At 38.1% G+C, this 16,578-nt stretch overlaps 1 protein-coding gene across 4 annotated transcripts in view; it reads right to left on the minus strand.

The window, feature by feature from the left end:
• CDK14 (cyclin dependent kinase 14) overlaps positions 1 to 16,578 on the minus strand; it is a 547,463-nt gene that overhangs the window by 307,785 nt on the left and 223,100 nt on the right. For all 4 annotated transcript variants that reach the window (XM_019716536.3, XM_074340704.2, XM_074340703.2 and 1 more), the window contains one exon: positions 7,831 to 7,925. In XM_019716536.3, coding sequence (XP_019572095.1) covers positions 7,831 to 7,925 — 95 coding nt within the window. The remainder of the gene's footprint in view (positions 1 to 7,830; positions 7,926 to 16,578) is intronic.

The following is a 16,578-nucleotide window of genomic DNA, read 5'->3' on the forward strand; positions in this document are numbered from 1 at the left end:
GATTCTCCTTTGCTTGACAACAACTGGAGAAAGGTAGTCCTCCAAATAGCACGCACCACAGGACTCGCATATTACAGCATTGAGACATGCGCTGCTGGGACAGGATATTTCCTAGTGTGTTCCCAACCTTGCAGCTTGCAGATCATATCTACACACTTTGAAAGTGTATAACAGTCTATATTTCAGATGTTTTAGGAGCTCTTCACAATACTTAAGAGGTATTAACAACATCCTATTACCCACTGAATTACTTTAATAACGACCTTCAGAGATCTGGTGAAGACAACGGAGTAGGTAAACACTGTACTCACCTCCTCTCATGACCATATCAAAATTACCACAACAAAACTATAGAACAATCATCACTGAGAATCACCTGAAGTCTAGCTGAACCGAAGCCCTACAATTAAGAACATACAAAAAAAAAACAAAAACAAAAACCCACATTGAGACTGGTAGGAGGGGCAAAGACACAGAACAGGCTGATCCCACACCTGTGTGTGACTTAAAAATTGGGAGGGGTATCTTGTCTGTGGAGGTTCCCCCCTAGAGAAGCGAGGGGTCCCAGATCCACACCAGGCTCCCCAGTCTAGGGTTTCAGTGCCAGGCAGAGAAGTCCCAGACATCTGGCTGTGAATTCCAGCAGAGACTGTAGCTGATGAGATGAGGGAGGGTGCAGTCCCAGGCGCTCTTTTTAAAGGGACAACACACGGATTTACTCACTGACGGACTCATTCACTCTGAGTTCCAAAGCTGGGGCAGCAGCTCAAAAGAAGCCAGGGACATACAGGGAGGAACTGACTTGTCTGGCTTCAGGAAAAAAGGCTGAAGGTGCAGCTTTCTCCTGGAGGAAGATGCTGGCAGAAGCCACTGCTTCTTTGTAGAGTCCACTTCCCTCATGATGCAGGTGGCAGCGATATCTGAGTCTCCATCAACCTGGCTGACACTGTTCCTTCACACTGATTCCCTGAGACCCTGCCCCACCCAACATCAGGCCCACCCAAGCCACTTCCAGTGGCTTTTCCACATAAACAGCCTATCTTGGTTCATGCTGCAGACTTTCCAACAATCTCTCAAAGACTCTCAAAACTCAAACAAGCAGTATCTGGCTTTGGCGTATCCTTTTCCTCTGGTTGAGCAGCACTAAGCTGGGCACTAGCCACAGCCGGCCTCAGTTTACGGCTTGGCCTCTTGAGGCACCTCCAAGCACAGCACAGGTGGCGGCCTTCTGCAGATTGCTTTGTGGCTCATGACAGGTGGCCCCCGGCAGCTCACAGGATGCAGCTAAACTTGGCCTGCAGTGGGGGTTATCCAAGAAGGCCCTGGGGCTGGCATGCTTGGTGGCCAACTTTGGCCAGAGCATCAACCTGCCACCTCCAAGGACGACACACACAAAGGGCACACTGGGCAGGCACCAGAGCCCTATTAAAGTGAACCCTGCTCTGTACCGTCAGCCCCTACACAACAGCTCCTCCACTGTAGTCATGGTCAGTCCTCACAACCAAACAACCTGAGAGGGTCAATCCCTCCACCTGACATGCAAACAGCAACCAAGGCTCAACTACAACAGGGGGGCACACACAACCCACACAAAGGAAACACTTGGGGTACCTGGCTCAGGTGACCAAGAAGGCTGCATCACTGAGCCCCACAACACACCTACTGCATAAGGCCACTATACTAAGACCAGGAAATATGGCAGCTCTACCTAATATATAGAAACAAATACATGGAGGTAACCAAAATGGGGAGACAAAGAAACATGTCGCAAATAAAAGAACAGGACAAAGCTCAGAAAAAGAACTAAACTAAAATGGAGACAAGCAATCTACCGAACACAGGGTTCCAAACACTGGTTATAAGGATACTCAGTGATCTCAGGGAAAACTTCAACAAAGAAATAGGAAACATAAAAACAGAGATAGAAAACATGAAAAAGAACCAGTCAGACATAAAGAATAACTGAAATGAAGAATACATTACAGGGAATCAACAGTAGATTAGATGAAGCAGAGAGTTGAGTCAGCAGTTTAAAAGATAAGATAGCAGAAAACACCCAAATAGAACAGCAGGAAAAGAAAATGAGCCTAGTTTAAGGAGCCTCTGAAACAACATCAAGCGTACCAATATTTGCATCATAGGGCTACCAGAAGGAGAAGAGAGAGCAAGGAATTGAAAACCTTTTTGAAAAAATAATGATGGAAAATGCTCCTCACCCAGAGAAAGAAGTAGACATACAAGCCCAGAAAGCACAGAGAATCCCAAACAAGATGAACCCAAACAGGCCCACACCAAGACACATTATAATTAGAATGCCAAAGGTGAAAGACAAAGAAAGAATCTTAAAAGCAGCAAGAGAAAAGCAGATAGTTATCTATAAAGGAGCTCCCATAAGACTGTCAGCTGATTTCTCAACAGAAACTTTGCAGGCCAGAAGGGATGGTCACAAAATATTCAACGTGATGAAAAGCAAGGACTTAGAACCACTACCCAGCAAAGCTATCATTTAGAATCGAAGGACAGATAAAGAGCTTCCTAGACAAGAAAAAGCTAAAAGAGTTCATTAACTGCAAACCAGAATTACAAGGAATCTTAAAGAGACTTTAACATTTTTTAAAAAGATAAAAAGTATGAATAATAAAATGACAATAACCACATAGCTATCAATAATTACTTTCAGTGTAAATGGAATAAATCCTCCAATCAAAAGACATAGGGTGGCTGAATGGATAAGAAAACAAGACCCTTACATACGCTGCCTACAAGAGACTCACTTCAGATCCAAAGACACACACAGACTGAAAGTAAAGGAATGGGAGAAAGATATTTCATGAAAATGGAAACAAACAAACAAAAAAAGATGGGATAGCAATACTCATAGTAGACAAATGGACTTTAAAACAAAGTCTATAACAAGAGACAAAGAAGGGCCTAGTAATCTCACTTCTGGATAGTTATCCGGAGAAACCCAAACGCTACTTCGAGGGGGCATGTGCACCCATGTGTTCATCACGTATTTCATTAGTCTGGCCATTAGAAGGCTTTTATGTAATTAAACTAACATGTCATTCATTTGAATAATATAAAGCAGCTAGGCTTAGAGTTCTCTTTTAATGCAAAGAACAGAAACATATTATGCAGTGTATAAACTATCATAAGAATCTTTTACTTTGTGGAACTCAAATTACATAAGTACCTCAAAAAACTCTTGAAAACTTAATTCTAATCCAATGGAAAAATCCAGTAGTACCTAATGAACCTTAAATTATTTTATTTTCCCTTCATATCTAGGGTTTTAATGGGCAGCATTGTTTACAATGACCAAGATATGGAGGAAGCTTGGGTATCCGTCAATGAATGAATAGATAAAGAGTAGTTGGTACATATATAAAAGGAATATTGCTCAGCCAGGGAAGGGAATGGGCTCCTGACATCAGCGGTGCCATGGATGAACGTGCAGGGTTTATGCTGAGTGGAGTATGTCAGATAAAGAAACACAGATGCAATGTGATTTCGCTTATTCGTGGAGTCTAAAGAACAAAATAAACAAACAAAACAGAAACAAACTCAGATACAGAGAATATTTTGATGGTTGACAGACAGGAAGGGACTTGGGGGTGAATGAAAAAGGGGAAGGGATTAATAAGTACAAAGTTGTTGTTACAAAGTAGTCATGTGGATGTAGGGTATAGCATAAAGAATATAGTTAATAGAATTGTAAAAACTTTGTAAGGTATCAGATGATACTAGATTTATCGAGGTGATAGATGGGAGGCGGCTGGGGAACAGGGTGAAAAAGGTGAAGGGATTAAGAAGTACAATTGTTAGTTACAAAATAGTCATGGGGATGCAAAGTAAAGCATAGGGAATATACTCAATAATATCATAATAACTATGTATAGTGCCAGGTGGGTACTAGACTAGTCAGGGGGATCACTTCGTAAATTATATAAATGTCTAACCACTATGCTGTATACCTGAAAGTAACACTGAATATCAATTGTAATTGAAAATTAAAAGGGGGGGGGAAGGTGAAGGGGAAAAAGAGGTTCAAATTTCCAAGTATGAAACATGTAATTCATGAGGATGTAATGTACAGCATAGGGAGTATAGTCAATGATATTGTGACAGTGTGGTACAGTGTCAGATGGTTGCTGGACTTCTGGTGATCACTTCTTTAGGTCTATAAATGTTGAATAACTATGTTGTACACCTAAACTAATATAATATTGCATGTTAACTATATTTTAATAACAATATTTAAAACATAATTTAAAAAAATAATGACCTTCAGTCATTTCCTCAAATATTTTTTCACATCACAAACTTTTCATTACGTATTTCATTAGTCTGGCCATCAGAAAGCTTTTATTAATTAACCTAATATGTCATTCATTAAAATAATATAAAGCAGCGAGGCTTAGAGTTCTCTTAATGCAAAGAATAGGAATATATTATGCAGTGTGTAAACTATCATAAATAGGAATCTTTTACTTTGTGGAACTCAAATTACATAGGTACCTCAAAAAACTCTTGAAAACTTAGTTAATTCTAATCCAATGGAAAAATCCAGTAGGACCTAATGAACCTTAAATTATTTTACTTTCCCTTCATATCTAGAGTTTTAATGGGAAGGATGTATTTATTTGTCTTACACTGATTAACTCCCTCAAAAAAGGTACTATTAATTACATGAAACTACAAAACCAACAGTTTTTAGAAAACTTTGACGTTAACAATTCAGAAATATGGCAATATCATCACGAAGTTTAAGAAATTGTAGATTAAATGTTTGATATTGATTTTAGGTCTTGCTAAGTAACAAGGTTCTCTGTGTATGTATGTGTGTATGTGTGTATGATTAAGTAGATTCCTACAATGTACCTTAAAAGTTTGTTTTATGGAAACTTAAAAAAATCTCATAATTAAAATAAAATGACCTAGTTTTGACCAGTCTATGAAACTTATGTATGCTGTAAAGCAATTTAACTATATTTAGGATTTACTGCACTCAGGATCTTAAGTGAAGAGGTTGTACAAAAAGGGTTGTAGAAAGAAAAAAAAAAGTTTCCTTTTTCTCCAAAGGCTCCACCTAAGTAAAGTTATAAAAATAAACAGGAGATATAATATTACAATTAGGATTCAGAGTAAGATGGGTCTGAGTTTGTCTTACATAGCACAAGACCTGGAAAAGCTCTTTAATCCTTAGGTTTCTCCTTTGTAAATTGGTGATATTCATAGTTCCCTAAGGCTGTTGAGAACATCAAAAGTAACAATGCACAGAAAGCCCTGATCAGAATGCCCAGCATAAAACTCAATAAATTTTGGTTCTTGGTTTTTTGTGTTGTGATCATACTTGTCTTAAAGACTCTTTCACTTCCCTTTCTGATCTCTCACCCATCATCCCAAGCCTACAGTGCCCTCCTATTTCCTGTCCTATGTCCCTCACCTAGATCTGCTCTAATTCCCAAGACATTTCATGCTTTGAAATTACTACTGCCTTTCCACTGCTATAAAGCATTCAATAAAAGAGTAGAATTTATTTCCTCTAGATAGTGTGAGGAAAGCAATATAATTAAACTAATACGTTCAAGTATGTTCAAACCTTAATTTTGCTTGAGGTATCAGCATATATATGAACAACAATCAATGAAAAAGCAATGTACGAAAATAAAAACTTTAGGAAGTATTCAGGGAAGTTATTTCTGTACTGGGCAACTCCCACATAGACAGACGAATGCTGCCAAGGGGTTTACACCTTCCCCACTCTAACTGGTAAAGACTCTCGTAAGATATTTCTATCACCTGGAGATGTTCTCTACCAGCCTCACCCCCAACTCTGATTTCAGAGATTCACTGAAACATTTTATTTAAAAGAAACAAAACTAAACAAACTTCAGTTGCAGCAACGAAAAGTTCTTCACCAGAGAGAACAAAAGGATAGGAAACGAAAAGAATAAAAAAGAACAAAAGGATATGAAACGAAAACTATAAAAAAGAGAGCCAAAGAAAAATGGAAAGGAGGAAGACCAAGAAACAATGGGAAAGTAAGGAAATAAAAGTGGAGCAGAGAACTGAAGAGGTAAAGCAAGGTAATCATAAGCCACGGATGACACAAGCTCGCCTCATCCTGTAAAAGAGAACAGGTTCATGTATGTGTTAACTCCCACAGAGAAATTAGGAATGAAATGTCGCCTATAGAGTACTGCATGTGTGCAGGCTGTCTGCGGTTGATTTAAGAGGACCTGGGATGTATCCACAAGAATTGGAACCAGAGAAAATTTCACTCACACAAAAACGATTGTTTAAAAGTCAGTCTTAATTCGTTAGCAAATATTGCAAGACAGTGAATTTCTTTCCTTTTATGTGGCAACATCCACAGACAATAAAATCATCAAGTGTCATCTGATCTGATATGCACAATTTTATCCCCACAAATATATTTAATTTTTTTTTTTTTTAAGATTTGGAGGATATATCTTCACATTGTTTTTGTTAGTTTCTCTATCAATGTTACTGATTTTAGGGGCAAAACTATTTTTTTCCCTTTTTATTTAATTATCTTGGAGAGGGAACAAGTATATTTTTGAAATTTCTTTTCTACAAAACATTACAAAAGTTAGTCAAGTATATAAGAAAAATCTAGATTTAACTGAAATATTGCAACTAGACATACTGGATAATATGAAAAAAATTCCAATTCCGAATCAGCTGAATATATTATTGACTCCAAAATCATCGATTAAACAAAAGAATTATATTTGCATTGATGTGTGAATCAGCATCTATTGTTGGTAGCATGTAATATATTCAATTGCTCAGCTCTAGCTGTCCTTGTAGCCACATTACCATATTATTTAAATGTATCTACCATTTATATGTAAATAGACAAGATGAATGGCTTCTTCATAAGACAACAATTTTCAAATGACAGACAGGCAGACATTCGCAAAATAAAAATGTTGCAAATATTCATTCTATTATGTATTTTTAAGGAAAGATGAAAACTATTTCAAATTTTTAAAAGAAGTAGTGTGGTAATTACAAGTGGGATCTTAATACATTCACAATACCAACAACCATTCTTCTCAATAAAAGTCTCCACCAATGTCATCTGTATCTTATAAATTATATGTTCTCAGATCCATCTGTGAAAACTGGGATGTTAATTATCATGGTTACATTTCATGATTCCACAGTTAAATGCTGAAGTGGTGCTACACAAATACCACATGTTTTTCTAAGAGAAATGGAGAAAGATTAATTATGAGTTCAAGTCCAAGTCTTCTAGCAGTAATACTCTCAACACAATAAGATCATTACATTGTGTGCTTTGCAAATTGGAAGTTTTAATTAATAGTTGAAATACCAACTGAAGGGGAAAACTATGAAGTCTAAATTGTAAGTATCAGGCTTTCCTTCACCAGAAATCCTAATAAGGATGCCTTTAAGGAACCAAGCTACAAGTACACAGGGAAAAAAAGAAAAAAAAAACATTTTTATCATTTGTGAACTTCCTCTGATGGACTGATAACCATCATGCTGTTTAATCCTATTTATAAACCTAAAAATAACAGTGTATCCATGTAAGAAATAGGTTATAAATAGATAATATATCTTATGGAAATTCATTCAACTTAACATTTTTCTGGATTTTTCTCTTAAGATTACACATCACTCAAAATAATGCAAAATTACAAGTACTCAGATAAATTATATGTATTCAGATAAAATACTCAATTCAGTATAGCAACCCCAAACTGAAACTCTATGGCAATACTTTAAGATTTGTATTCATATTGACAAAGTCTGAATTCTTGTTTTACTCACCACATATTCAAACACAAGTGTCAGCGTCTCCTTGGTGTGGATAATGTCATGAAGCAACACTATGTTAGCATGTTTTAGTCCTTTTAACAGAGAAGCTGTAAAATAAAGTGGACAAAGAGATAAATTATCATGGGTAATAATCAACTGACAATGTTGTTTCATTACCATTTTGGCACACTGTCAGATAAAATATATCTATTTTCCCATTTTTCAAGCCAATAACAATTCAGAAGCAAGGGCAGAGGAAAAACATTTTCATTTAGATGAAACTCCCCCCAATTATTTCACCTGTTGTTTTTTTTATTAATCTCCAGTTAGAGTCCATTACGGTCAGAGAACATACTTGGCATGATTTCAATTCTTTTAAATTTGTTAAGGTTCGTTTTATTACCTGGGATACGGTTTATCTTGGTATACATGTCATATGTATGCAATATATATTTTGCTAGTGTTGAGTGGAGAGTTCTATAAATGTCACTTAGATTATGTTGGATGATGGTTTGTTGAGTTCTTCTAAATACTTGCTAATTTTCTGAAGAGTAGTTCTATCAATGACTAAAAGAGGGGTTTTGACACCCCCCACTGTAACTGGCGATTTGAATTCTGCCAGTTTTTGTTTTGTATATTTTGAAGCTCTGTTGTTTATTGTAGATACATTTAGAATTGCTGTGTTTTCTTTGTGAATTGGACTGTTGATCAATATCAATGTCTCTCTTTGTTCCTGGAAATTTTCTTTGTTCTGGTAGTCTGTTTTGTCTGATATTAATATAGCTATTCCATCTTGCTTTTAATTAGTGTTTACATGGTGTATCTTTTTGTATCTTTCTTCTTTTAGCCTACCAATAGCATTATATTTGAAGTGAGTTTCTTATAGACAACAATCTCTGACTTTTAACTGATATTTAGACCATCTACATTTAATGTAAATATTAATGATATTGGGTCACCGATCATTTGAATCTATTTTTCCCTTGGGCATCTTGCAATTTAGTCTTCATTTCCAATTTGATTTTATCTTTTCTTCTATATTTCCCAGGAGTTCAATTAACTCTCATTTCATTTTTGTTTTTTCTGGCTCTCTTCTCTTAAAATTTGTATTTGTTTGCTTCATATACCCAAGAGCCTACATTAATACTTAATTTAGATTATAGGGTTGGACACAGTTTTCTTTAATTTCATGGTTGATTTTTTAAAAAGCATTTTTTATCAGCAGAAATGCAATGATTTACATTTTCTAATTTTTTTACACTTCTGTATACATGTGGATCACTTTGTTCTATTTCTAGTCATTCAATGGACTGGGTTCTTAGTTTCAGGGGTGTCTCTTCCATCAGTTCTTCCTTATTCTAGGCAGTTTTTATTGATGGTGCTGGTGGGAGAAAAAGGGAAGAGCGTGGGGTGCCCTCTTTCTTTTTCATTTCTACAGGATCCTTAATTTCTCCCTTTTCTTTCCTTGTTCACTTTCACTGCCTTGTCCTCAAGAGGTACCACCCTTTTCCTATATATCTGAATCTCTCCCAGAAGTAATGTTTTCTAATGGCTGACAGTTTCAGTCCCACTCACTTTTGATCTCCTTTCCTGTAGTCAGTGCTGTGAACTATACAGAGTCCCAGCTTTCTCTTTCTGAAGTGATTTCTCTGTGCTTTGTCTAAGTCTTACATGCCCCTTCACTGTTGTCACAGTTTCTTAAATCTCTTTTAAGCTTTCCCTGTACCATTCTCTGCAATCACAAGCTTACTGAGTCTCTTAATGCTCTTGAAGGTGTGGGTCATGTGTGCTTTTATTTCCTCTTTCTGTTGGATTTATGACTTTTGGAGGAGTGTGAGTGAGAAGATTCAAGATCAGGCAGCCATCATTCATTCTCCTCCAAACACCTTGTCCTAGATCAAGGCCTGCTAAACAGTAGCAACAATAAATTCAGTCGAATGTCATTCATTTAAGTACTCCAGTGTATGTGTGGGGAAGAAGAGAAAGACAGACAGACAGACATACACCCTGTCCCATATGGAGCAGGGGCTTACTCAATTCCTTCAATGAGAAAAGGGCCTGCTGTCATCTGGCAGGTCTTCCTCAAGTTTGATCTATCAACCTTTTACTATGAGACCAGCACTGGCCCCAGATCTCAGTCTGATGACAGAGGACACTCATTTTCAACATAAGGGCCCCTTGATATCCACGCCTCCAAAAACCCAAAGACCAGCTAATAATATTTGCAATTTCAAAATCTGGGAAAGGAACAGCTGGTTCTGCCTCTTGAATTCCATTTCTCCCCCATAGAAGCCTCCTTTCCTTTGATTGAAAAAAGGAACGAGACAATCCCATCACCATAATCAGACTCAGTGTGGCACTGCTCATCTCAAAAAAGAAAAAAAAATTATTGTCTAAGATTTGGGTTTTTACAAATAATACCATAAAAGACATAACTGAGCTTTTAAAAAATATTTCTTTAGGATTATCTCCCTATAACAAATTTTGAAAAATGGAACATAATTTAAAAATGAAATATGATTGTAAAACGTTACTTATTAATAAATAATAAGTGGATTTAGTCTTACATCTTTCTAACTTTGTATAATAAAAACAACATAAAAGACAGAAAAAAATGTAAAAAATAATGAACCATGCAAGTAACCCATTTAATCAAATAATCAAAATCAAAACCCTTATTAAATTAACATAAGAGCATTTTATATACTATAAGTGTTAATTTAAAGATAAACTCTTCTTCATCCCTCAGTAAGATTAGAAATAAACAGAATGAGTTCCCTCTACATCAAAGACCATTCAGGTAGAATACTCAAATAACAAGCTTCCTCTATCATTGTTATTTATTTTAGTAACTCTGTCTTTAATTTTGATCTTTGGTATACAACCTGGAGAGAAAAAAGAAAAATATTTTGCATGTGTTCTGTCGAGACCTTATAATCATTCATTTATTCAGTCATTCAGAACCTGGTTACTGGCATTGGTGGCCCTGGGCAAAACTTGAACCGTTGATAATCAACAATACTCCAAGACCACATCTTTAAAAAGAGATTTAGAGCAGTAAGCATGAACCCTAACGTAAACTATGGACTTTGGGCAATAATGATATGCCAAATTAGGCTTATCAATTTTAACAAATGTACCCCTCTGGTGAGAGATGTTGATAGTAGGAAAGGAAGGCATGGGCAAGTTAATTTTACATACTGAAAACCTTACAGTAAAAATATCTACAAACTCATTTTATCTGAGCTTTGTAAATTACTGTGCATGAGGAAATAATTTCAAAAATTATAATAAAATCACAGCATATGCACTTTGAAGGAACAGCCACTACATAGACTGAAGATAGCTTAGTCTCGTTAATTCCAATAATTTACACTCTTCCTTCTTTTATTTATTCAACCACTCCATCAGCTCTAAACAATTAAAGCTTTTTTTCAAATAGCTAGCATTCAAATATTAATCTGGGGATCAACTTCACGTTTGCTCATTTTTAAAATGGACATTTACAAGGACACGTTAAATGGCATTTTTAAAATAGACACCTGCTGCTGCACTAGTCTTCTGAGGCAGACTCATCCTCAGATCTCAGTATTTCAAAGCACCACGGGATATTTGAAAATAATGGCCAGGAACAGTACTACACACCGAGTTTGTGCAGGAACATGTGTAGGTGAAATGAATTAAGCACCAATGACTCTGATGTTGTATGAAAAGGAACCTGGCTTTGTGAGGGCAAATTTTGTCATTGTGTTATATAATACCATTTGCAATCTTGTCCTGTTTCATTTTTCAAGTTATCCCTCAGCTTGTCAAATTTACTGATGATCCATCCTGATCAGCAACAACTCCAAAAAGGGACTGAAGCTTACACTTCATTGAGAATTTCATCCCCTGAGGATCCTTTGCCTTGAAATTTTTTTTTCTTTTTCCCCCATCACCACCTTTCTTCTCTGACCACTTATACCTAAATTGTTTCTCACTTCTCATCTTCACACCTATCATTTCCCCTTGTGTTTTTCCTGCAATTTCAGTAAAATCAAATTCCTGCCATCACTCATCTTGGGAAAAAAATATTGTTTCCTGACAGCAATTAGTATTATAGGAAAAAGTCCTACCTTTTTTCATGATAATTTTAACCACTCCTGCAGGAAGACTCAAAGCCTCTGCATTTCATTCTAAATAAGCTTCAATTATTTCAGCTTTTGAGATTTCTAAATACATTTAAAACACACTATCAGTTAAATAAATACCAATATCTGTTTTTGAAAGCAAGCCCTCTTTCTTTTGAGATGAACCTAATAAATTCACATTTGGAAAAGGATAGGGCCACTAATTTCAAAGCTGATGGCAGAAAAATGGCACCTGGGAGCAAAAAACCATCTATAATCTCTACCAACATCAGGGTAGGTGACAGACCTGATTACACTGGAGGCTGCCAATGCAGCAGCCACTGCTCCCAGCAAGATGCCAGAGAACTGTCATCCCTGCTGTCTCCTGGGCTGCCCAGTCAGTCCAGTGATTAACACCTACAAGTCCTAGTGCCAGGATGTCTCCTTTTTTAAGACAAACACTGTCAAAATAAAATTCCGTGTAGTCCTAATGATATCACAAATACACCACATGTTATTTTCTCATCGTTTACATACAAAACAAATCCTGTAACACTCATGTTAGCAATGCCAGCATGCTTGGTTTCCCCACAAATTTTGAGTAAACATATGGCAACATTTTAAATTCATTTCACTGATGAGGCTTGAAAAGGTATAATTGTACACGATGTAAAAGACTTGTAATTAGGGTTGAGAGTGAAAATTCTAACAGTAGTTTTGGGGTGCTGCTGAAACAATACAAAAACAGACAAACAGTGTTGCGCATAAGATTAACTGTGCCTCTGATAAAGTCCCAGTAGGACAGACGGATACAGGCAGTCCTCCCTTAGTTTGGTAGCAGGATTCAGATATCTACCCATCAGCCATATTGAAACCTAGACCTCCCACTTTGAGAATAAACATCTTAAGTTTCCACTCCAATTTGGAAGAGAGAAATTCCACCTAAACTCCAGTCTCATCATGATTAAAATAAATTTTGAGTTAATGGAAAAACTCAGAGTCTGTCCATTTTATCAAGTTCTCACTGTAGTGGTTATTTTTAAAAGCAACGTTAAAAAAGAAAAGACAAACACAACCCTTCTTTAATATTTCAGGTAGTTTTCTTGGTCCTTATTTGACATCCTACTAGGACAAGGGAGATCACAAATAAATACAACCCATCCTTGCTCATTCCCCCTTTAGTCTATGGAAAGAAACAGTACAATTCACCTTCTTCCTCTCATATTTTCTATGTGTTCTTTTTCAGTGGGGTACACTGCAGGGGCTGCTAACAGACTTTTCTAGAAGACAAAAATTACTACCCATTAAACCCAAGGAACCAACCATATCTCAAGCAACCATTTCTCAAGCTATAACTGCAATAGATAAACTTTTTCTTCAAGCCCACAGCTAGAGAGCTTTGAGGCTACTAAAAATCGCTGTACCAGAAATAGTAAAACTACCTACTTTCAACGAGAAGTTCTATCTCACTTACTTGCCATTGGATTCTGAATCTTTTCATAGCTAAAATATTCTGAATGGGAAAATCTTAGGAGCGAAACACAACAACAACAACAAAAATAGACACAGAGAAAAGACAGATGTTTAACCGAACAATATGCAACTACAGTACAATTACAGTTAATGAATCATTATGACTGCAGTGTGATTCTTCACTGCTAGGCCCTCCTTACTCAGGTACTGGTACAAATCCTTGCATTCTCAGGGTCTCTTTTCCTATCTGGAACACTGCAGGCCCTGTTAATGTGACACATTAACACAAAATGCTGAAACTATTTCTTGTATAAATAGTTACTTCCTTGCATCAAGATTAATTTTCTCACTGCAAAAGATTCCTAGTTTTATTGTCTCCAATTACTCCCAGTTGAACCTGTAAATGGCCGTCCGTCCAGTTGCCTTTCCATGCGCTAGCTAATCTGGAAGGATCCACGCATATGCAGGTCGTATGCGAATGTCACACATGTGGTTCTTGAATGGAAACATCTTGCTAGGAACTTCTGCAGAAACAAACCTTGGGGACAGTGGTGGTTATCCTTCAAGTACTGTCTTGAAGATGGAAAAGAGACAGCTTAGGGGCTAAGAGTTACCAGGAGACTGGATAACAGAAGAGTTGTTTTTTTGTCTGGCTGTAAAAACTAGGTTTAAAAGCTGTTAGGTAGTTTGCTCAATTTGAGCTATTTTACACTGTATTACACATGGGTTACATGTAGACTCAAGAAGAATACTAAAAGTATGCAATGAAAAAAAAGAAAATGTGTGGTTTGGCACCTAGTCTTCTGGTTGAGAAAAATAAACATACGTATCATAATAGTTATCACTGTCTGACTAGACTTAAATCAATCTCTCCTTATATGAACAATTATTATTACATTCTTTCATACAGATAAATCTAAAGTCAGGAAATGTTTTCTCTGCCACGTCCTAGTGCATAAGGGCCTGCACACAGAACACGACTTTGCAAGGTACCAGTAAAGTGGTGGAGCAGTCAGATTGCTCCCTAAAGCAGAATAATTTTGCAGCATATTTCCACACAAGAGACTCTATCTGCCCACCTCCTCTGTCAGGAAGTAGGCCGTTCCTGTCATCACAGCCACCACCACGAGGTGCTTCCCAGTGTGTGGTCCTTCAGCCACCCACATCAAAGCCAACTGGAGTGCCTCATATCAAATTCATTAGCTCCTATCCCAAACCGACCACATCCAAATCGATGGGGTGGGACCCAAACATCATCCAGCAAATATTTATTTAATATCAACTACATGCCAATCCCTGGGCACAGGGGAGACACAGACAGAATTCTAGTCCCCATGAAGCATGTACTCTGTATTTCAACCAAGTTTTCTATTTAATGCTTATGTATCCTAAAGTTTAAAACCCATTGTGTATGGTTTTGATGTGGAGGAATGGGTAGTATGTTTATGGTGTGTGTGTGTCTGTCTGTGTGCATGTGTGTTGTGTGTTTATGTGCTTAGTTACATTGCAGGCTACTCATGGTTCCACAAGCAAATCAATCAAAACAGCAAGTCAGGGGCGGCTCAGTGGCTCAGGCGGTTAGAACTCCATGCTCCTAACTCCGAAGGCTGCCGGTTCGATTCCCACATGGACCAATGGGCTCTCAACCACAAGGTTGCCAGTTCAATTCCTCGAGTCCCGCAAGGGATGGTGGGCTCCGCCCCCTGCAACTAAGATTGAACACGGCACCTTGAGTTGAGCTGCCGCTGAGCTCCCGCATGGCTCAGTTGGTTGGAGCTCGTCCTCTCAACCACAAGGTTGCCGGTTTCGACTCCCACAAGGGATGGTGGGCTGTGCCCCCTGCAACTAGCAAAGGCACCTGGACCTGGAGCTGAGCTGCGCCCTCCACAACTAAGACTGAAAGGACAACAACTTGAAGCTGAACGGCACCCTCCACAACTAAGATTGAAAGGACAACAACTTGACTTGGAAAAAAGTCCTGGAAGTATACATTATTCCCCAATAAAGTCCTGTCCCCCTTCCCCAATAAAATCTTTAAAAAAACAAACAAACAAAAATAACAGCAAGTCAATCGATCAGTTCATTTCCCTGGTCTGTCTGTCTCTCTCTCTCTCTCTCTCTGTCTCTGTCTCTCTCTCTCTCTCTCTCTCTCTCTCTCTCTCTCTCACACACACACACACACACACACACACACACACACAGCCATTGAGATTGACTCCACTGAAAGATAGAAAGTCTTGAGCTAGAAGGCAGAGAAAACTCTTTATTCTGAAAATTTGGTGGTATTTCGATATGTGTAGTTTTTTTCCTTTTCAGTTCAAAAACCCCAAAAATGTCAGCTCATAAAGTTTTTCAGTATGAATAAAATGTGGATAAGGTCATGATTACATCACCTTTTTAACCCCACAACAGTTTCTAAAAGCTGTGAAAAGGTAAGGTTTTGTGTAAAAGGCCTGCCGTTAGCACCAGCGCTGTGAGAACCGCACAGCAGCAGAGGTCAGGACTCAGTGGGAGCAGGTTATGAGCACAGAGGGAAGAGGAGCACAAGACTGTAAGGAATGAATGTGACTTTTAGTGGGGTTAATTCTTACCCTTGCCTATCCTCTGAATTGGAATTGTAAACATACCACGCCTTCATTTGCCTGTACAGCAAAGTCAAAGCTATAAAAATGACAAATTACAGTATAATGCAGTGGAAAGTGCACAGAGCCCGGCGTTCCTCACAGCATGAGGTAACCTTCAGGCAGTCACGGCACCTGCACCCTACAACCCCAAGAGGAAGCTCAGTAAACCATCCCAAGGCCTGGACAAGGCCCCAAGTCCTTCATGCTGATCAGCAGGGGCTCTGGCGGGTGCCCCAGGTTCCTTTCAGCTCTGAGTGAGCTCGGCCACTATAAGAAGGTCGCTGGTGCACTCAGTCCCAGTTTGCTCCTCTCCCACCAGTGCTTCCTCCAGCTCTGTGTCCAGGGATGCGCCACAGGTGAATACACAACACTTGGCCCACTCTGGCACCACTCAGATATTCAGAGTTTTACAAGGTATTTAATCTAAGAAAGGCAATTAAGAATCGAGTCAGGGGTTGCCTTCCCATGTATGGTGGCAGGACTGGCAAATCCCAGTCTCCGCTCTCCTTTCTCTTGCTTCACATTCTTTCAGCTACTGCAGCAAATGAAAGAGA

This window comes from Rhinolophus sinicus, chromosome 4 (assembly GCF_057876585.1).
Source record: "Rhinolophus sinicus isolate RSI-liver-muscle chromosome 4, RSI-T2T, whole genome shotgun sequence".
NCBI lineage: Eukaryota > Metazoa > Chordata > Mammalia > Chiroptera > Rhinolophidae > Rhinolophus > Rhinolophus sinicus.